Source organism: Rhinolophus sinicus, chromosome 17, assembly GCF_057876585.1.
Source record: "Rhinolophus sinicus isolate RSI-liver-muscle chromosome 17, RSI-T2T, whole genome shotgun sequence".
Lineage (NCBI taxonomy): Eukaryota > Metazoa > Chordata > Mammalia > Chiroptera > Rhinolophidae > Rhinolophus > Rhinolophus sinicus.
The window spans coordinates 59,020,968-59,041,997 of NC_142517.1; the positions used below are offsets into that span (position 1 = coordinate 59,020,968).

At 49.9% G+C, this 21,030-nt stretch overlaps 1 protein-coding gene across 1 annotated transcript in view; it reads left to right on the forward strand.

The window, feature by feature from the left end:
* Positions 1–20,081, forward strand: part of MUC4 (mucin 4, cell surface associated) — a 54,557-nt gene extending 34,476 nt beyond the window's left edge. Inside the window, exons 9-26 of the mRNA XM_074330328.2 lie at positions 596–684; positions 2,785–2,964; positions 3,147–3,272; positions 4,075–4,194; positions 4,589–4,797; positions 5,299–5,389; positions 5,814–5,981; positions 6,537–6,638; positions 7,036–7,266; positions 8,335–8,472; positions 9,847–10,028; positions 11,580–11,739; positions 13,108–13,287; positions 13,728–13,801; positions 14,867–14,931; positions 15,017–15,255; positions 16,920–17,082; positions 18,029–20,081. Of these exons, the coding sequence (XP_074186429.2) occupies positions 596–684; positions 2,785–2,964; positions 3,147–3,272; positions 4,075–4,194; positions 4,589–4,797; positions 5,299–5,389; positions 5,814–5,981; positions 6,537–6,638; positions 7,036–7,266; positions 8,335–8,472; positions 9,847–10,028; positions 11,580–11,739; positions 13,108–13,287; positions 13,728–13,801; positions 14,867–14,931; positions 15,017–15,255; positions 16,920–17,082; positions 18,029–18,221 (2,710 nt within the window). The 3' untranslated portion in view covers positions 18,222–20,081. The remainder of the gene's footprint in view (positions 1–595; positions 685–2,784; positions 2,965–3,146; positions 3,273–4,074; positions 4,195–4,588; positions 4,798–5,298; positions 5,390–5,813; positions 5,982–6,536; positions 6,639–7,035; positions 7,267–8,334; positions 8,473–9,846; positions 10,029–11,579; positions 11,740–13,107; positions 13,288–13,727; positions 13,802–14,866; positions 14,932–15,016; positions 15,256–16,919; positions 17,083–18,028) is intronic.
* The last annotated feature ends 949 nt before the right edge of the window (positions 20,082–21,030 follow it).

Consider the following 21,030-nt stretch of genomic DNA (forward strand, 5'->3'; position numbering starts at 1 on the left):
AGGCACCCATTGCATCCAGTACTCACCCAGTTCTAAGTGATTTACAAATGTTACTGCATTTCATCCTCACAATACTGTGAGGTAGGTGCTACTGTAATCTCTTTTACACCGATGTGAAAATAAGAATCAAAGAGGTTAAGTAACTTGCCCATGGTTACCAAGCTACTAAGTGCTAGAATCAGGAATTGAATCCATGACTGTTTCACTCCAGAGACTAGCTGTTAACCATCCCAATATACTTTCCCCCACCAATCCCTAGTAGAAGGGAAACTAACCGGAAGAAGGCCTGAACTCTGTTTTTTCCACCCCTGTCTCATGACCAGTTTCTGATCATTAGCAATCAGATGTGGAATAAATTAGAGCCTCCCCACCCCTGCCCCATCCATCTCCTCCCCTCTCCTGCTTAGTGGTGGGAGTCAGTGATTCTCCGTGACTGACTGACCAATTGATGGATTAGTTGACTGACCAGCTGATAACTAATGACTCGCTGGACTGAGTGAGTGACTGGCTGACTGACTGGCTGAATGAATAACTTGCCGACTGAGAGGAAAGACCCTGTATGTGACAGAGGCCTGATTCTTTCCTTTGCCTGCAGTGGAGATGGGTATTATGAAAACAGCCCACTGACATTCCAGCCAGTGTGGGACAAGTATCATCCAGACCAGTTCCTGAATTCCAACTCAGGTAAAAGTACCACCTAATCACACTTGAGTGGACTTAAATCCTCTCTGTCCTCTACTCCACGGGCCATGACAGTCCTAGAAGGGCAGCTCCCGAGCATCCCCACAATCCCAATGGGTGTCCCCAGCACAAATTGACCTCCCACAGGTGTAATTGGGACTTGGCACTGCCCCGGGGAGCAGCTGGTACCTTCTGTGCCCTCACACAATATAATCTCGGTTGGGGTGATGTCTCCTCTCTGGGGAGCCAAACCCAGGAGGTCTCTCGGGGGGGCCCAGATCCTGGAAGTGAGGACAGGGCTGTAGCAGGAGGTAAAGATATGGATGGACAGTTAGGACAATATTCCAAGTGTCCTGGCTCAGAGTTGGAATGTGAATCCCGATGAGATCCCTTCAGGGAATCTACCCAGAGGAGTTCCAGAGGTATGACATTCATTCAGTCATCATATTTATTGAGCACTTGCTGTGTGCTGGGCACTGTGCTAAGAATGTGGAAAATGACAAAACAAAGGAAAAGACCAACTATATTTGTTCTCAAAGAGGTCTCACTCTGGTAAGGTGGCCAGTACTTTAGAATCAGGAAGAAGCCCATGAGGCCTCCTCCATGACTCGATGTACTGTCCTGAGGCCCCCAAAGGAAAGAAATTATAGTTTCTAAAATGTGATACAACAAAGGACATTTTAGCATTAGGAATCAGCCATAAAAATTGTGAAGCATAAATCCAGTTCTATTTGTTCTGTGGCAAGAACTTTTGGTAAACAGAAGCTAAGTCAAATCGTGGGTGCCATCTTGTGGAGAAAGCTGCCCAGCCAGATGAGGGCCCTTCTGTCAAGATGCACCTGCTTGTGACCTAGGGGGCGAAGTATGAGAGAGAGACTGGGGGGGAGGGGGAGAGAGAGAGAGAGAGAGAGAGAGAGAGAGAGAGAGAGAGAGAGAGGGGAGAGAGAGGAGAGAGAGGAGAGGAGAGAGAGAAGAGAAAGAAGAGAGAGAGAGAAGAGAGAGAGAGAAGAGAGAGAAGAGAGAGAGAGGAGAGAGAGAAGAGAGAGGAGAGAGAGGAGAGGAGAGAGAGAAGGGAAAGAAGAGAGAGAGAGAAGAGAGAGAGAGAAGAGAGAAGAGAGAAGAGAGAGAAGAGAGAGAGAGAAGAGAGAGAGAGGAGAGAGAAGAGAGAGAGAGAGAGAAGAGAGAGAAGAGAGAGAGAGAAGGGAGAGAATATCTAATGGGTTTCCCCTGATGCCAGGCCATTGTGGAGAAGAAACCCGAACAGATAATCATAAACAATGATTATTCTTTCCAAAATCTTAACAAATTGTAGTTATCTTGATAATTTCTTCTTTTGTGTGGCAACAAGGTCAAAATCTAATACATCTGTCCTATTGTATCTTGTTGAGCTCTGGAGCCCTCCTTCTCACTCATAACAGCTGGGGTAGGCAGTGTGTAACTTACAATTAATTAAAGGTATATTTAACGTCCAATCCCCCAGCTAGGTTTCTTCTCCCACTTACTTCTCCCTTCCAAGAATGGTGTCCGGGCACAGACGATGCTTCCTTAGCCTTGTGGTGTTAGAGCAAGTCCCAGCTTCACATGCCAATGTCTCTGTGGCTCCCCAGCTGGCCTCTGGGCACTGGCCTCTGCCCTGGCTGTTTGGCCACTGACATGTCTGTGCTGGGGGCGGCGTCCAGAACGAAAGCCAAGTGGCTGGTGGCATCATTCACTGAGATATAGGATGCAGGAGGAGCAACTACTTCATGGGGGTTGGAAGGTGCTGGAGCTGAGTGACAAACAAGAGGACAGAGGATGCTCTGAACTAAAGATCAGGGCCAGGGTTTGGCTCTGACTTGGGTGCAGGTGAGGCCTCCCTGTCCAGCACTTGTGGCAGGGTTTCACCCTAAGATCCAAGCTTTAAGGGCATTTAGAGGTCACATCAAAATGGTCTTTGGGAAGAAATTGCTGCCAATCTGAATTGGGCCCCATCCCTGAAAGAGCTGTCCAGCGGGGGAAAGTGGCATACAGAGGGTACATTTCTGAGTTTTGGTTGTCTCTAAAGCTAAAGCAGAGCCTGTGGCCCAGGCCCTGGGATAACCCCTTCTTCCTTTGCTTCCCCAGGCCTCAGGGGTCTGCAGGTCTATAAGCTACACAGGGTAGAGAGACCCAACTACCGCCTCTGGTGCCTGCAGTGGTTGAGGAGACAGCCTCAGTGGCCCAGCTGGGGCTGGAACCAGATCTCCTGCCCATGCTCCTGGCAGCAGGGACTATGGGACTTACGATTCCAACGCGTTCACATAGGTGACACCTCTTTCCTGTCTCTTGGGGTATCACCATGTTTCCCCACACACCCACCAACCTCCCCTCTGGTAATGCCTAACCTGTCCATTTTGAGGCACCCTCAGTCCCTCCCCAGAAACACCCTACCCTGATCCTGCCCCACTGCAGGCATCCTGGGCCTGAGTATGTCTGGGTTGTTGCAGGCTGGTGGCACCTTAGCAGCAGGCATCTGTGCAGCTTCTCCTCCTGGCGTGGAGGCGTGTGCTGCAGCTACGGGCCATGGGGAGAGCTTCTCGAAGGCTGGAGAGTGCAGAGTCCTTGGCAGTTTGGTACGTGTGTCCACAGAGATCTCAACCCCACCTCTTCTGGAGCTCTCTGTTCTTCCCTATCAGAGACCAGCCCTGGGCTCTATGCCAAGCAGTGGGACCCATAGATTGAAGCCTTTTGTCCCCATTCCCTCCCAATTCCTTCCCTTCTCTGGTCCTCAATTTCTTGATCTTGTAAGGTTAGGAAGCTCCCAACATCCCTTCCAGCTGGCATCCTAAGGGTTTATGATTGAGTGCCTCTTGCCCCATTTCCACTTGGCCCCATAGCTCCAGCCCAGAGTGGGGACATCTTTCTAGGGAAGGGGAGTCTGACCCTATTCCTCTGGACCCAGATTAGCAGGCTGTCTGGGAGAAAACATGGAGTCATCTCCCTCAGGAGACCTCCAAAGAAGCTCAAGGACACAGGGATGGGGGGACAGGTAAAGTGTGTCCTCTGCCTTCCCCCCTGTAATCCAGGCATTGTCCATAGTCCCCAAACCATCAGTTCTGCCCTCCTACTCCCAGCACTTTGAGAGCAGTGGCATTCAGCACCCCACTCTTCAAGAAAGGAAGTTCCTTAGCTCTAACTATGTTCCGGCCCACCTGGGGGCTTGGCGGCATGTGGCTCCTACAAGCCTGCAAGGGAGACGGTAATCGGTTGTTAGCCTAAGGTCACTGAGCAGGACAGGATCTGAACTAAGGTGTGCCAAATCCCCAAACCACGCCCTTTGCCACCCATCTCATACTGCCCCACCGAACCTTCCAGCTGGGTCTGCAGGTCCTCCATGTCCCCACCCCCACCCCAACATGACGCTGTTCTCCACAGACCAAGAACTGGAGCCACAGCACTGGTGCTGCCGCTGGAACGACCAGCCTTCCTTGTGCGCCCTGTACCAGCAAATGCGGCCCCGCATCAGCTGTGCTGGGTACCAGGCCCCAAGGCCCGGTGAGGCTGCTGGGGCCCCCCCAGAGGCAGGGTCGAGGCAGAGGATCTGGGGAGGGGTGGCCTCTTGGGGCCTGGACCAGGGCAGTGCTAGCTGCCTGGGGCCGGGCTGTGGCCACAGGGGAGATGGAGACAGTGCTGGTGTACAACGGCAAACAGAGGGGCTTTGTACGTGGCCCTGAAGAAGGGGCCGGAATGGGGGAGTGGGAGCTAATGAGCAGATATGCATGGGGCAGGGGCACAAAAGTGTAAGAGGGCTCCTGGGGAGGATTCTATAAGCCATGAACACCTTTCCAGGCTTGAGTCTATCTGGTCAAATGCCCTGCCAAGGGGTAGTGAGGAATCTCAGATCCTTCCCTTGTCTGCCATGCCAATGTGGTGTTTCTCCTTTTTCCAGCCTGGATGTTCGGGGACCCCCACATCACCACCTTGGATCGTGTCAATTACACCTTCAATGGGCTGGGAGACTTCCTGCTGACCCAGGCCCAGGATGGAAACTCCTCCTTTCTGCTGCAGGGCCGCACTGCCCCGACCAGCTCAGGCCAAGCCTCCAACTTCATTGCTTTTGCAGCTCAATACAACTCCAGCAGCCTCGGGCCCATCACTGTGAGTGAGGCAGGAAGCACTAGGCATCCCTGCCCCCCTCCCAGAGAGCCCTCAAGGACCCTCAGCTGGAAATGGAGTCCCAGGAAGAGAAAGAAGGAAGAGGGGAAGAGGGCAGAAGGGAGGGAGGATGCATCCTGCCAGAGTAGTGGTTTGTCACCCTAGAGACACAGGATTAGGGTCCTGGCTCCACCAGTAATGTAACTAAAGAAACGACTTAACTTCCAGTGCCTCCATTTTCTTAAAGTAAAATGGGGATAACAATATTACCTACCACACAGGCTGTTGCGAGATTTTAATGAGATAATCTAAGAAATGTACTTAGCTCACAGCCTGGCCCATGCTAAGTACCCCATAGCCATTAGCTAGCAAAACCTCATTGTCACACTTGCCATCGCCTTCATCTTCACCCAAGGCTCAGGTTCGAAGCTGTCTGCAGCCTCCTCTCTCAACCTGTGGGCCAGCCTGCTGGTCAGGCTTAGGCTTCTTCCAATTCTCTTCCAGGTTCAATGGTTCCTTGAGCCCAATGACACAATACGCGTGCGGCTCAATAACCAGACTGTGATGTTTGAGACTAACCGTGAAGATGCAGAAGGTAGGCTGGGGTCAGCTGTGAGGGTTCAGGAGGTGCCCTGCACCTGAGAGCAATGTGTTCGGATGTGGCGGCAGCAGCACTGGGGCAGAGGAGAGTGGTCGTCATCCCTGCTGTCCCTTCAGCAGCTATGCCTGAAGCAGCTTCTTCCCCCAGGAGTCGGGCATTTCCCTCCTCACTTCTTCCTCCAGGGCTGTGATGGCCTCTCTGTGGTAGTCCCTGTCTTCAGTCCCCCAAGTAGAAGGCGGTGGCGCGGGCCTGAGGGTGTCCTGTGAGTTTGGTTTCGGGCCACTAGAGAAGGCACCTCAGGACATCCCAGAGCTGCTCTCATTCTCCTCTCTGCATTTGGAACCTGCACTACTGCCAAGCCGTGGGCCGGCAGGGTCCCAGCGCTGGTATCTTCCTCATCTGTCTCCCAACATTCTAGGCCAGGAGATAGTCAACACCACAGGAGTCATAATGATCCGCAATGGTTCCCTGGTGACGGCCAGCTTAGATGGGACAGTGATCATCTCAGTGACTGCTCTCTCCAACATCCTCCATGCCTCCTGCAACCTCCCAGAGGAGTACCGCAACCACACAAAGGGCCTCCTGGGTAAGAAGCAGGCAGGACCCTGACTCTGAGGCACCAGCCACAAGAGGAACTCAGACCCCCAGACTCCAGGAGGCTGCCCCTCCCACTGGCCTGCAGACATCCCAGCTTATTTCCCTTTCTCAGCCTCCTTGGAGCAGAACCTTGCAGGTGTCAGGGAGGGTCAGGGACCTCTTCAGCTACCTTGGAGGCTCACTTCCTGTCCTCCTAAAACTCTGCTTCCGGGGCAGCCAAGGGAACATCAAGAATGGGATCTGAGGAGGGTGAGGCCAGCAGCAGCCCTTCTCCTCCCTGAACCTCACCCCTTCCCACTCCTCCCTCCATTGCCTCCATTTCCTCCTCCTTCCTCGATTCCCTCCTTCCTTCCCTGCTCCTCCCTCCCGGAAGCAGAAGAGTGGGATCTGAGGTTATGGTCCATCCTCTCCCGCCTCCTAGAGGACTGAACCAAGAACAGATGCCATGCAAAGCGTCTTCCTGGGCCCCCTGCTCCTCCTCACATCTTGAGTGTGACAGCAGAACCACAGTCCCAGGGTGCCAACCTCCTTCTCTGTCCCTCAGGGGTCTGGAATGACAATCCAGATGATGACTTCAAGATGCCCAATGGCACCACCATTCCCCAAGAGAGCTCTGAAGAGATGATTTTTCACTATGGAATGACCTGTGAGTCTGGGCCTCAGAGTGCTCGGGGTAGAGGGGGCAGGGCCAGGATGAAGGAAGCTGCTAACATTGTCTCCCTCAGGCTGGTGGGTACCAGACTTCTGTCCTTTGTAAGGGAGGAGTGGAAAGGCCAGGAGGAGACGCTGAGGATTCTGGTGCCACCCCAGATTTGCCCCCTCCACTCCCATCACATCTGCATCTCTCTACCTGGAAGAGAGGATGAGGGAAGTGGGTGGCCCTCATTCACTAGAGCTGAAATTTCCAGACTCAGAAGCTGGAAGTCAACCTGTCCTTCTATGTCTCCCTCCCCCACTGCAAGCCATAGACAGTGACAGTAAGGGGTGGACACTGCAGAAATATAGCTGGAGTCCCACACCTGCTACCTCTTCATGTGTTATAGGGAAAATCAACGGACCAAGCCTCCTTGGCAATAGGGATGACAATCTGCCTTCCAACTTCACCCCTGTCTTCCTTTCCCAACTTTTGACAAACAACTCGAATAAAAATATGACCTCTGAATGTAATGGAAATGAACAATGCATCTATGATGTCCTGGCGACAGGAAACACACAGACTGGACTGCACACCAGCATGATCTTTACAACATACCAGCAGATGAACACCACCCTCCGTAAGTGGCGTGAGGCCTAGGAAGGCATTTGCAGAGTTAGGGGGCAGGTGAGGAGCATCCTTCCGTGTACTCTTTTAAGCTACACATCCTTTAAATTTACCATATTCTTTGACTCATGTTATTCCTCTGCTCAAACCCTGCCGTGACTCCCCAGCTCACTCTGTCCTTATGACGACCTTCAAAGCCTTATCCAATTTACCTCTCTGAACTCTTCTGCTAGTACGCCCACCTCACTCCCTCTATTCCAGCCCCATTGGCTTCTTTACGTCCTTCAAACATGCCAGGCTCACCCACACTCCGAGACGCCACACATGCCGTTCTCTTTGCTTGGAACACCCTTCCCCAGGCTTGCTCCTTGCCACCTTCAAGTCTCTATTTAAATGTCAACTTTTTTGGCTAGCCTGTCTAAAATTTCATGTTCACCTACACTCCCTAGTCACCTTCCCTGCTTTATTTTTTCTCCTTAGCATTTATAACTATCAAATATATTTTCTCATCTTCATAGGTATCTTTTTTATTATGTATTCACTGCTGTGTCTTCACTACCTAGAACAGTACCAGCCATATAGTAGGTACTCAATAAATTCTTGTTAAGTGACTGAATGAATGAGTGAACAGAAACTGAAAGAAATAGCAGGGCTCCAAAAAACAGAGACCAGTGAAAATGTTTTACTCCCTCTCTTTTTTCTGACAAATGCAATGCCCATCTAGATGTTATCCTCGTGATTTTCAGCCCCCTCCCAAAGTCAAAACTCTGTGATGCCCAGAACAACCCTGTCCTCTGATTCACTTCATCCCATGCCCAGCATAGCACTCTGATCAGAAAAACACTAGAAATGAATCCTGCTCGGGGAGAAGATAAAAAGAGAATAAATATTTGGCCAGGTGGTCAGTATAACCCCAGCCTGCTCTGCAGGTCTGAGAGCAGGTACATAGAACAATTCCTGCTTCCAGAGGCGGGTCCCAGCCCTGGGAATGCTTCACAAACCAGAGGACTGGAGAAAGACAGAGGAGGCCTCAAGGCAAGAGTGTGCTACCTCAGGCTCTGAATCCCCCTTTGTGTTTCAGATCAGTTCCCGCCCTCTATAGAGGGTCGCGGAGTAGTGGAAGCCTACGTGGGGCAGACCACACGAATTGATTACACAAGCAACTCTAAGGACGTCACGTTCACGCTCAGGACCGACTACACTGACTTCAAGCTTTCTGGTAAGAATGTTTGGGGACAGAGGGGTGAAGTCAGGGTCAAGCTTTGGGGACTTGTGCATTATTACACCCTGTGCAACTTCATGTCCCTTTTCTACTGGATTATCCAGGACGAGCCTTTCTTAGGAACGATTTCTATAATTCGAATAGGTGACACCCCCCCCCCCCCCGCCCCAGCCCCATCCTCAGGGAACAGTACTGATGGGCTTATGGCGATCTGGCCAGCTAGCTAGACCGACTCTGGGCAATCACCAAGTTATAAGACTAAAGTATAATGACTAAGAAATACCAATGTAAACATTTTTATATCTATTTTTTTTTAAAAGGATATAATGTGGAACAAGATTTAAAGAAATACAAATACCTTTGTTTGGAATGTTCATTTATGTTCGTCAACCACATTTACCTACCTTTATCACTCCTTGTCTGCTTTTCTGTGCTGGGACCACGCAAAGCTTCATTTCTCCCTCACAATAATGGTGTGGAGACCCCAAGCCTGTAACCATGATGTGGGTCAAGGAGTCAAAGCCCACAGGATGCAGCTTGCCTTCTGTTGCCAGCACTAATTATGCTGGTGACTGCTCTTTGCTAAACCAAAGCCCTTCGAGACCTTATTCTGAGCTCTGAACACCTCTCTGCCTCATTTCCTTTCTCTGTGCACAAGAAGGGACTGTTTTGTCTGTACCCTTTTGCTCCATGTGGCATCAAGGCCAGACAATTATATCAGGATATTTTCTCCTCCACTGACCTCCTCTCCTGAAGACTGATGGTCTGGACGTTACTGTCATCTGTTCTCTACTATTAGCTCCTTTTAACCTGCTGTTTTAAGGAGACCTCCCTATTTTCTTGAAAATATAAGGCAGGTTTGATCAGAAGAGTCCTCATTGATATGTGGCAGTGTTTCACTATAGTCTGATGTCTGAAGGGGTGGCTGGTCAAAGGTCCAGGAAGTGAAAGGGGTGGGCAAGAAATCAGGGCAAAAAATGGGGCTGCTGTGAGGGTGAAGCCAGTTTGGCCTGCAGTGTGCAGCCTGGGGAAGTGTCGGGAGGACCCTGGCCTCCATCATTCATCCCTCCTGGATGTCCCATCATGGGGCAGTCCCAGGCAGGTTACCATTTGGAGTCTCTTCAGCAGGGAGCTGCCTTCTCTCTATGGAGTTCCACCCTGCAATCAGATACTTGGGCTGGCACTACCTCTAGCTTGGAGTGTAACCAGTATCACCCCAGGAAACCAGCCTTGCTCAAGGAAATGCCTGATGAGATCTGAGGGTTGGGGGAAGTCCAGCATTGACTCTCAGGGTGTTAGATGCCAAGATATGTTGGACAGCAGAGCAGACAAGGCTCCCAGCTCTTATGGATCTTGTCTTCCCTGGGGTAGAGAATGGGACATTGCTATGGACACCGAAGTCTCTGGAACCATTCACTCTGGAAATTCTAGCAAGAAATGTCAAGGACAACTTATCATCTGTACTCCAGCCGAAGACCGTGGTCTGTGCTTGCAAGGGAGAGAATCAGTGTTTATACAACCAGACCAGCTGGGTGGGCAATTCCTCCCTGGAGGTGAGTGCTGGGACAAGGGTGGGAAGGAGGTTTTCATGTTGAGGTGAAAGGAAGTGGGAATTGGAGGGATGTCGTAGTTGAGCCCCTCTGTGGTAAAGTGTGTGTTAAGAGGTGGGTGGAGCTATGGTAGGTGAGTAGAGCTACAAACTTACATGTATAGGAAATAGAACTTTTCTTTACCGCTTATTCCTCATCTGGAATTTTATGTCCCAGCTCCTATTCTGCCAGGCTGGTGGGAAAACTTCCACCTCAGCCTTTCTTAGAATTCCCCAGTGGTTTCCAGCTCCATGGTTCTGGAACTAGGCACTGAGGGGTGGGGTAGGAAGGTGCCCATGTCGTCCCTGGGCATGAGTCTGCAGGGATTACAAACTCCCTCCTCTTCAGACCCAGGGAGGTGCTCAGTGATTCTGTGCCTTGCTCAGACACAGGCACCTTTCATAAGGAGGCTTCAGGTCCATTCTACCTAGAAACACCACACAGCCATTTCTCTCTGGGTGTGGGAAGAGAGGTGTTGGTCTCATCATGGTGTTGGGAAGAGAGGTGCAGGTCCCGTCTGATCTTGGCACTTCCAAACCCCTTTGTTTTCTCTTTTACTTTCTCCAACTAAAACAAGCAATTGTCTCTCAATCTGGAGAAAACCCTTCTCCATTCAAGTTTCTAGCCAAGATACTTGGCCTAAGTCCACACATCTTGCTCCATCTATTTTTCGTTTGTTTGTTTGTTTGTTTGTTTGTTTTGGGTTGTAAAAGGGAAGCCAGAAAGGAAAGTGTTTGGCTGGCAATACCCTACGACCCCCTTTACCCTTTATACACACACATCCTTCTCTGGAAGCATGAGCAGAGAATTCCTACTTAAAAGGGGTAGAGTGCGGGGAGCCCAGGGACGGGAAAAGGGAAAAAATAGAGAGAGTGGGGAAAACAAAGCTTAAAATCAATGTATTATTCTAGATATCCCCAAATACCCAGTCTTGGAGGTAGAGTGTTGGAGGGTTCCACTTCAGGGAGATTTCCAGAGTCATCTCACGGAGATCAGAAAAGAGAGAGCAGGGGGCTTGATGAGGTTTCCAGAACGTTCCCTGCCCTGTGCCATTGTTCTGGTTATGTGTGTTCTCACTGTGCTGAGCAGTGAGCCTCTGTCTTCTTAGCCTGGGAGTCAGCAAGAGGAGAATGAGCAGGAAACTGCAGCCTGTGTGGGATCCAGTTTGCAAAGGATAGTAGAATATTTATTTTATTTATTTAGCCCCTGTCTTACTCTAAAAAGGATTTTAGGCAAGGAGATATGGTGTGAGAGCAAAGAGGCTGAGAACCTGGGGCAGGGACCGGGCACAGGGGTTGGGGGAAAGAGTGGCCCAGGGAGGCAAATGGGCTGGAGGACGGTGTGCCTTCAGGCAGAGATGTGCAAGCCCAGGGCCTGGTCAAGAAAGTGCTCAGTAGATGTTGGCAGAACTAAGACAAGGACGCAGGGTCCATGGGTCCTCAGACCAGAGGGGTCAGTAGTGAAACACCCAGGCACCTTAATCCTGGCTGCCCAGTGATCAGCAACCCATTTCAGGTGGCCAGCTGCGAGTGTGATGACGACACCTTCGGCCACTTCTGTGAACACTCCAAGGACCCCTGTGAGGAGCAGTGCTTCCCGAATGTGAACTGCATTCCTGGGCAGGGCTGTGAGGGCTGTCCCCCCAACATGACTGGGGATGGGCGTCACTGTGCATGTAAGCTGAAACAGGGCCCCGGGCAGGAGGAGGTTCTGGGAACAGGTGACACCTGGGGGGCCTAGGACAGCCACAGACAAACCATTTCTCTCCTTTTTCTAGCATGTAGGGTTTCGGGGAAGAGGGGGAATTCCTGCCTGTTCCCGTGAAATTTTTTTGCTTTCCCGTTCCCGAATCCTGAGAACAGTTGGTCAGGAAATCGGGAAAATTGGCTCCTTGAACCCAGTGATACCCACAATGGGAAATAAACGTACTATTCACAATGTATCTCTTAGACATTTTTCCTATTTATCACTAGGGTTTCCGGGCGGGAATTCCTGACCATTCTTGGGATTTTTTTTTTTCGCTTTTCCATTCCCGAATCCGGAGAAGAGTTGGTCAGGAAATCAGGAAAATCGGCTTCTTGAACCCAGGTGGCTGGTAGTATTGGCTGTCACTTTGTGGAAACAATTCATCGTGGAGAACAGAAAACAGTTTATATCTCGGGATTTGGGGACAGGAAAGCAAAAAAAATTCCTGAGAACGCGTGGGAATTCCTGTCCGGAAACGCTACTAGCAAATATTTGGAATGATCAACGTAGATAGATGTGGTCAGGAGGTAAGGTAGGCATGGTAGGGCGTGAGGCTGAAGGAGAAGAGATTGTACAGACAGGGGGAGAGGCCAGGGCAGGGCAGCCCTGAGGCACTGATGGGGAAAGACCAAGGCAAAAGACTGAAGGTGGCCTGGAGAAGAGAGAAGACTTCTGGCACAGCCAGTAACCAGAGGCAAGCTGTGCCCTAAGGCTCCTCAGGGTCTTCAGAGATGCAAAGCCCAGCATCTCCACATCCCCCAAGTCAGGACATTTGGAGGGGCTGCCATGGGCATCTGGCAGCAGCGGTGCCTCATTTTCCCTCTGAGTCCTCCTCCCACCATCTTGACCTCTGAGCTATTGGAGTCAGATGAGGGAGATCACAGTGAGGCTTCCACTAAGCCCCTAAAGCACCCAAAAGAAATCTGAACAGAGGTCAGAGTAGGTAGAACCACAACCTCATAAAGGCAGAAAAGGGGATGGAAGCAGGGAAAGCAGGCTGACAGACCCTTCTGCCAGCCCTCTAGGTCCTTTCGTGATGCAAAGGGTCTGATAAACACTCCATTCCTTCACAAGAGGGAGAGTACCTACCTGGCAGAGGAAAAAGGGTAGCCTGGCAGATAAATGTCTGGAAAAAAGAGAAGAAGCATTATTTGGTGTTCAGAGTGGCCCACAATCCTGCAGATTGTGCCGGCTTTCGGGGAAAGAAACCAAGCTTGTCCTGGGAACAGCTTCCCATGGGCTGGTGGCTGCCCCCTGCTGCCCAGTGTGGGGTTACTGACCTCTGCTCCCTCTGCAGTTCTGAAGGACTCTGAACTCTGTCAGAACCAGTCCTGCCCTGTGAATCACTGCTACAACCAAGGCCACTGCTACATCTCCCATACTCTGGGCTGCCAGCCCGCCTGTACCTGCCCCCCTGCCTTCACAGACACCCGCTGCTTCCTGGCTGGGAACAATTTCACTCCAACTGTCAATCCAGGTACTACCAGATGCCCCCGCCATCCCCAACTCCACACTTCTCTTGTTTAGGGGAAATGGGGACAAGAGGGAGGGCTCTGGGGGCTAGGGCTAAGTTTCTCAAACTCCCAGGACAGAACTCCAAATTTCTCTTACGTGGTGGTAAGTTGTAGACTACGGGAGCCAGTGGGGCAGCTGTCACAGCATGAACCATAGGCCTGAGTGTTCTTCTGAGGAAAGACTCAAGGTGACCACATGGCTCAGTGAGAAGAGAGTCAAGGGGGCCCTGACCACAGTCATGCAAGCATTAGGGTGAGGGTCAGCAGACTCGGCCACCTCTGAGTCCTCTGGTGACCTATCACTGTAGAATAGGATGGTCTCTCTGGATAAGCCCAACATTCTCTTGGGGTAAGTCTGGGTGAACCAGTGACGTGATCATGAATCTGCTTTTCCCATCTCCAGAGTTTCCCTTAAGAGTCATCCAGCTCTTGCTCAGTGAAGAAGAAAATGCCTCCATAGCAGATGTCAATGCTTCGGTCAGTGCTGCAGAGGCTCTGGGTGGGCAGGCGGGTCTTGGCAGGTTCGGAGCAGGGTCTTAGCCATCACTTGTGCATTCTGTATCTATTCATCCATCTAGATTCAGTTACCAGAGGAGACAGGAGCTTCCTGCCTCAGGGAAGGCCTGGGGTGAGGAAGGCTGGAAGCCCCAAGACTGAGACCTCTGGGGGGTTGGAATGACCAACTCAAAATGCACAGCATCTAGGGTGGCTGAGTCACCCCAGCTTCTCCTTCTGAAAGTCCCTCAAGACTTGCACTTGATGTTATATGGGAGAAACACAAGGCATGTCACCTCCAGGAAGCCTTTCCTGACTTCCCAAGCGAACTGGGGGCTCCCTCTGCTTGGCTCCCATCCCCTAGTCTGTCCCTCAATCACAGGCAAAGTAGCACAGTGGTTGAGTAATTGAGGCTCTAGAATCCTACATACCTGGGTTCAAAGCCTGGTTCTACCACTCACTAGAGCAGGTGTAATAATTAGACAAATTATTTGATGTCTCATCTATAAAAATGGAAATCATAATAGTACCTATGTCAATGGGTCGTGTCAAGGTTTAAGTGACAATGTATGTAACGTACTCCATACTCTGGTAAAATCTGTTGCCATTTGTCTACTGCACCACTATGGGTCTTTGAGTATGGACTGTTCCTGTCATGTTCACGTCCCCAGCACCCGGCCATCCCCTAGGTCTGGTTAAACTCGATTGATGTTAACGTACATGTGGGGAGAGAATGAGTGGGAGAGTCAGAGATCAGAGGCAAGGTAGGGGCCCTTCATTTCAGATTCTCCCTGGGGGTAGGGGGGAGATATGTAAAGTCCTTCACTCACCAACAAACTTTTACTAAGCAGGGACCCACCCCAATCACCGGACTAGGCTGGGATGTGATGAAGAAATGAATGAGAAACGTTCTGGGAGTCCTGGGGCTCGCATGCAGAGAAGGAAACAGATAGGGATGAGTTAATTGTATGAAAGTGGGTGGCGTCTCGTCTCCGGGCTGGGCCGCATCCCCACTGACACCACCCCCACCCCCATCCTCCACCCTAGGTGGCCTATAGACTGGCAAACCTGGAAGTGCGGGCTTTCCTCTGGAACAGCAGAGTGCAAAACACGTAAGTGGGACTGTCCTTGCCTCGTCCCCAGGTCCTCCCTCTTCCCCCTCACCCTCTAGCCCCTCATTGTGCCCCTCCCACACAGGGGTACCACGACAGCACTGGCCTCAGGAAGGTCCCTTCAACACTGGACTGTCACCTCGGAGTTCCAGTACCGCCCACGGGGCCCTGTCATCGACTTCCTGAACAACCGGCTGCTGGATGCCGTGGTCGAGGCTTTCTTTCTGCAGGCCTCGTGGGGGAGGTGGAAAAGAAGTGAGGGACCGAGGAACAACGTGGTCTTCCACCCCATCTCCAGGGGAGACGTGCACAGTTTGAAAGCTTGTGAGTCACTATCTTGGGGACGGTCACAGGGATAGCTGAGGGAGGAGGTAAAAGGTGGGAGTTTGTCACAGATCTTCAGCCCAAGCAAACAGGCCACAGACAAGCAAAAGCAAACAGGCCACAGACAAGCAAGAAGCAAGTTCATTTAGCTTTTTTGTTTGTAATTTTTTTAGAGAAATTATAAACCTTTTAGCCACCAGATTTCTAGATTCAAGAGCAGGAGCATAAAACACTGCTGAATGAATCCCCATGTGCACCGTTTCACAGAGCAATTGCTCCGCTTGCTGCCTTCCTGACCACCACTGCTGTTCTTCCTTTTATTAAAACTGTTAGTGACGTTAAAATATCATTGTACTTTACAAACATGAACAGGGACATCCTTTTGCCTTTGCCTTCCTGCTGAAAGGTATTAAGTTGAAGGCCGGGGCAGAGATATCCCCACCTGAAAGGGTGTGACATTCTGCAAAAGCCCCCCCCAATCCAGGCCTCAACACCCCCATCTAGAAAATGAGGTGGGATTTCTGAGATCCCTTTCAGCTCTGACAGCCCCTGTCTCTTCCAGAATGGGAATGAGATAGGTTGGCATGTTGGTCAAAGAGGGAAACACACCCTGTTTTGGGGAGTGAGGCAGAGAACAGGGCAGTGACCAGACCAAACCCAACAAAGCTGCTGTGTTACTTGGGTCCAGGACCAAGCAAGAGCTTCTTCTAGAATCTAGGCTACGTTTCCTCCTTCCTGGGGACAACAATGTGAAATCCTCACACTACTATGTGAATGTGTGGTAGGGGGTCTAGGGGTGGGAAGAAGGGAACTACCCCAGAGCAGACCATGCCTTTTGTTAAGGAAAACAAACCAAAAAAACCCCAATTTTTACTATATAAGTACAATATATTTATTGTGGAAACTTTAGGAAACACAAGTTAACAGAAAGAGAAAAAACAAAACCACCTGTAATCCCAAGTCCCAGAGACAAGTCCATTCATTTTGCACATATCCTTCCGAATGTTTCTTTTATGCATAAGCACCTTCACACACATCAATATTTTTTACAATAAAGGGATCAAATCATACCTAATGTTTGATAACCTCCTCATTACTTAAACAATTCTGAACATATTCCCATTTGATATATTATTTTATATAATTTAATGTAGTGCTTTAATGTATTTTAAATAGAATATTATTCTAATAGGGACCATTTCCTGAGTGCTTACAGTACCAGCACTGCTGACTACCTTGCATATATGAATTACCTCATTTAAACTTCACAACAAGGCGGGCGCTATTATTATCCTTTCCTTTTAAAGATCAGGAAACTGAGGTTGAAAGAGTTATGAAATTTCCCCCAAATCACACAACTAATTAGGAGTAAAGTTTGAAATTCAGTTAAGGTCTGGCTGACTTCAAAGCATATGCTCTTAACCAATGCATTTTCCATACTGCAGTGCTTATTGGTTACATAATATTCCTTGTTCAACAAAACGCCTGTTAAATATTGTTGATATTATGAACCACGCTGCTCTGGACTTCCATGAACATACATATTTGTGTGCTTTTCCTATTATTTCTAAGGATAAATGCCTGATACGGCATGCTTGATCGAAAAGGTATAGCTTTGGTGTTAATTAATTGCTGTCCATGTTCGTGTGTGTCCTATCCGACAGCGACCGTGAGCACGCTGGAGAATTACCTCCAATGCAGGGGCTACAAGGACTACCGCCTAGTGTACAGCCCGCAGGACGGCTTCACTTGCATGTCTCCATGCAGCGCGGGCTACTGTGAGCACGGAGGCCAGTGCCAGCACCTGCCCAATGGGCCGCACTGCAGGTGAGAGGGGCAGGGGGCAGGAGGTGGAGGGCAGTGCTAGGGAATCCAAGCTGGGCAAAACTACTGCAAGGGGTCCAGAAAGGCCATGGGACCTCTGAAAATTATAATGCTTTCCTTTGTAATTGAGAGAACAGGGATCAGAGGAAAAGGGACAATGGAAAAAAAAAAAGTGTGAGTGCTTATTCTGTGTAAATAAAGGTGCTAAATTACCTCTGAAACTCAAACTAGCTACTAAGCACGTATTATGACCATCTTAAAGATGAGAAAACTGGGGCTCAGAGATGATAAGGATGCTGCCCAACGTAACCAGTAAGTTAAGTAGCAGGATATGGGTTCCAAAGCCAAACTCTTCCACCTGATTTTGCTTCTTGGTGGACACCCTGCTGTCTCCTTGTGGAAAAGGAACCCATTGTCTTGTGTCTAGGCCTGGCCCTGCACCTCCTTAAGAGTACCAGGTAGGGGAGGCCCTCTCAAACTGGCACCCTATGTCCCCTTGCTTCATCAACAGTCTGAGGGACTCCAGAGAGGGAAATGCACTAAGTCTGGAGGCCTGCTAAGGAGAAGAGCAGTGCCATCTGGGAACTCTGTCTACCATGTCCCCACCATCTAGCCTTCTCTCCTCCGGAGTCCAAAGAGGGGATGGGTGGAGCCAAGGACTGGGCCCAACTCAGGGGCAGGCTGGGTTTGTGACTGTGCCTGCTCACCTGTGGCCAGCCCCGCCCCTTCCTCTGTTCTGATGGAGCTGACCCCAGGTGAATTCACACCACATCTGCCTCATTTGTCCCATGACACCCGCTTCAGCTTTGCCTCAGGGCTGACTCGCCCTCTTTCCCTAAAAGGGAACCCAGTCTGTGCGGAAAACCTCCTCTGGCCCCATAGGAGGAGGGGGTGGTGAGGCTGAGTGCCACTTCCCCCTGCTGACCAAGTCCCCTTTCTCTGTTCCCAGCTGTGTGCCCTTCTCCATCTATACGCCCTGGGGCAAGCACTGTGAGCACCTGAGCTTGAAACTTGGTGCCTTCTTCGGGATACTCTTCGGGGCCCTAGGTGCCCTCTTGCTGCTGGGGGTCATAGTGTTTGTAGTTCATCACTTCTGGGGCTCCAAGATACACTATTCCTACTCCCTTGACTCGGAAAGCTGATGCCTCGCCCCAAGGGGGCAGCTGTGGCCTAAGATACCTCAAGACCCACCCCAGCTTCACCCGCACATTTCCAGGCGCCTTTGCTTTGGGGAAATTGGAAAAAGGAAGGTGACTGAAATCGATTCAGGATTCTTCAATGAAATGAATAATGGGAATGAATAATAATAAAGATTAGCACACCTTATCTGTAAACACAGAGGCAGACAGGAAGAGGAAGAGGTCATAAACAGAAGAGGTCATAAAAAACCTACTACATAAAAGAATGGATTCTCACAGACAAAACCACAAGGAGGACACTGACCTACACATATGCAAACGCCAGAGTTAATAATGGGGTGATGGCTCTAAGTTAAAAACCAAAATGCATTTGCACATAAAACTCTCCAGTTTACTTCTAATTAAAGTCTATCTAAATAAAATCTCACTGACTTTTTCTGTTTGCAAAACCATGGGTTCCGTTCATGATTTTCCTCTGGTGGTTGACAGGCCACCAGAGGTGGAGGAACACAGGTGGGTGGGAACCAGTCCTGCTTCAGCCCTCAGTGCTCCATGTTGGAAAGCTCAGTTGCTCCAGCCGAGACTTGCATCCTTGTTTCTACATCACTTTCTTCCCCTCACCCCAACACAAGCCAAAGCCTGGTACTCTAAGGAGGACAGTAGTTACACCCCCACACTTTCTCTGTCCTTTCCTGCGCCCCAGGCAGTCTTTTGAGCGTCTCCACCCACAGTCCTTCAGCCCCACTCTGTTTGTTCCCAGCAACTAGATCAGTTTCCACCTATCCTTCCCTTTTAGCAGGCAGAATTATATACTTCTCTCATGTAACAACTCCAACAACAACTGGTTCACAACTCCTATGCCTGGGGCACCTCAATTCCAACTCTATGCAGAAACTGGGTACCTGCCTCTTGGTCCTAAATACCAAATCCCGGAAGAGAGAATATTATTGGTCCAAATTATGCCAGTTGTCCATCTCTGGTCCAACCACATGTGGCCATAGGGTAGGGAAGGAAGTCACATGATATAAACCTGGTGCTCAGGCTCACTCTTGTAGGTGAGAAAGTACTGGTGTTGGAGGAAGTTCCAACAAAAACATGACCTTTGATCTGAGCAGAGACTGCAAACTGTCTGCTTTACATAGAGAATGACTTCTGCCAGTAGTTGAAGCCCCCCAACACACACACACTCCATATGTACAAGGCTGTGGCTTTACCCTCAAATGTCCCAAAATGTAATCACGTCTCCATATAAAACCACATTCATTTAATCCCAGCATTCATTTATCAAGAATTAAGAACACAGAGCAGCCAGATAGCTCAATTGGTTAGAACATGAGCTCTGAGCAACAGGGTTGCCGGTTCGATTTCCACATAGGCCAGTGAGCTGCGCCCTCCACAACTAGTTTGAAGACAATGAGCTGCTGCTGAGCTACCAGTGGGCAGCTGAATGTCTCAGTTGGTGAGAGCGCAAGCTCTGAACAACAAGAGTGCTGGTTCGACTCCCACATGGGATGGTGGGCTGCACCCCCTGCAACTAGATTGACAATGGTGACTGGACTTGGGGCTGAGCTGCGCCCTCCACAACTAAGACTGAAGGACAACAACTTGATTTGGAGCTGATCGGTGCTGGGAAAAACACTGTTCCCCAATAAAGTCCTGGAAATACACACTGTTGCCCTTCCCCAATAAAATCGTGTTGTTGTTTTTTTTAAATAGCCTAAATGGCTTCACTGGTGAATTCTACCAAACGTTTCAGGAAGAAATTCTAACAATTCTGTATAATGTCTTTCTGAAGATTAAAACAGAGTGAATACTTCCTAACTCATTTTATAAGGCTAGCATTACCCTAATACCAAAACCAGAATAAGACATTGTAAGGAAAGAAAACTATACATCAACATCTCTCATGAACATAGATGCAAAAACCCTCAACAAAATATTAGCAGATCAAATCCATCAATGAATAAAAGGAATTATATACCACAACATCATGGTATTTATCGCAGGTATGCAAGACTGGTTCAACATGCAAAATTCAGAACCTGGCAAGATGGCGGAGTAGGTAAACATTGTGCCTGCATCCTTCTGTGAACACATTAAAATTACAACTAAATTATAGAACAATCAACCTGGAGAATCATCTGAAGTCTAGCTGAACAGAAGTCCTATAATTACAAATATAAAGAAGCCACACTGAGACTGGTAGGAGGGGCAGAGACACAGAATGTGCCACACACCTCCATGTGGTAGTTGAGAATCAGGAGGAATATCTTGGCCATGGAGTTTCCTCTCAGAGGAGCAAGGGACCCCCGTCCTCACACCAGGCTCTGCAGCCCAGAGTATTGATGCCAGGAAAAAGAGCCCCCACAACATCTAGCTGTGAAAAACAATGGGTATTCCAACTGTTCGGGTGGGACAGAGGCTGCAGGAAACCGAGACAACCCGCTCACAGACTCACTTGCTCTCAGGCACTCACTTTGGGCTCAGGCGGAGGGTTGGTGACTCGGGGGGCCTTGGAGACATTTGGAGGGCACACTGAAGTGTGTAGCTTCAGGAAGAGGCTAGTGGTATTTTCCTGGTTTGGGTTCCTCCTTTCATGCAGCTGGTAGGTGGGCGCCATCTTGCCTGTGTTGAACCTGCCCCCTACAGGCCAAATCTGAACCTGATTGGCCTGGTGATCTCCGTTGCTCTGCCCAACTGATTCAGCTGGAACCCTGCCCCACCCAACTCGTGCACAGCAGGAGGCAGTTTCTTGTGAGCAGCCAGCCCCGCCCACATTGCAATCTTTCTTGGCAGGCGCCAGACTATATAT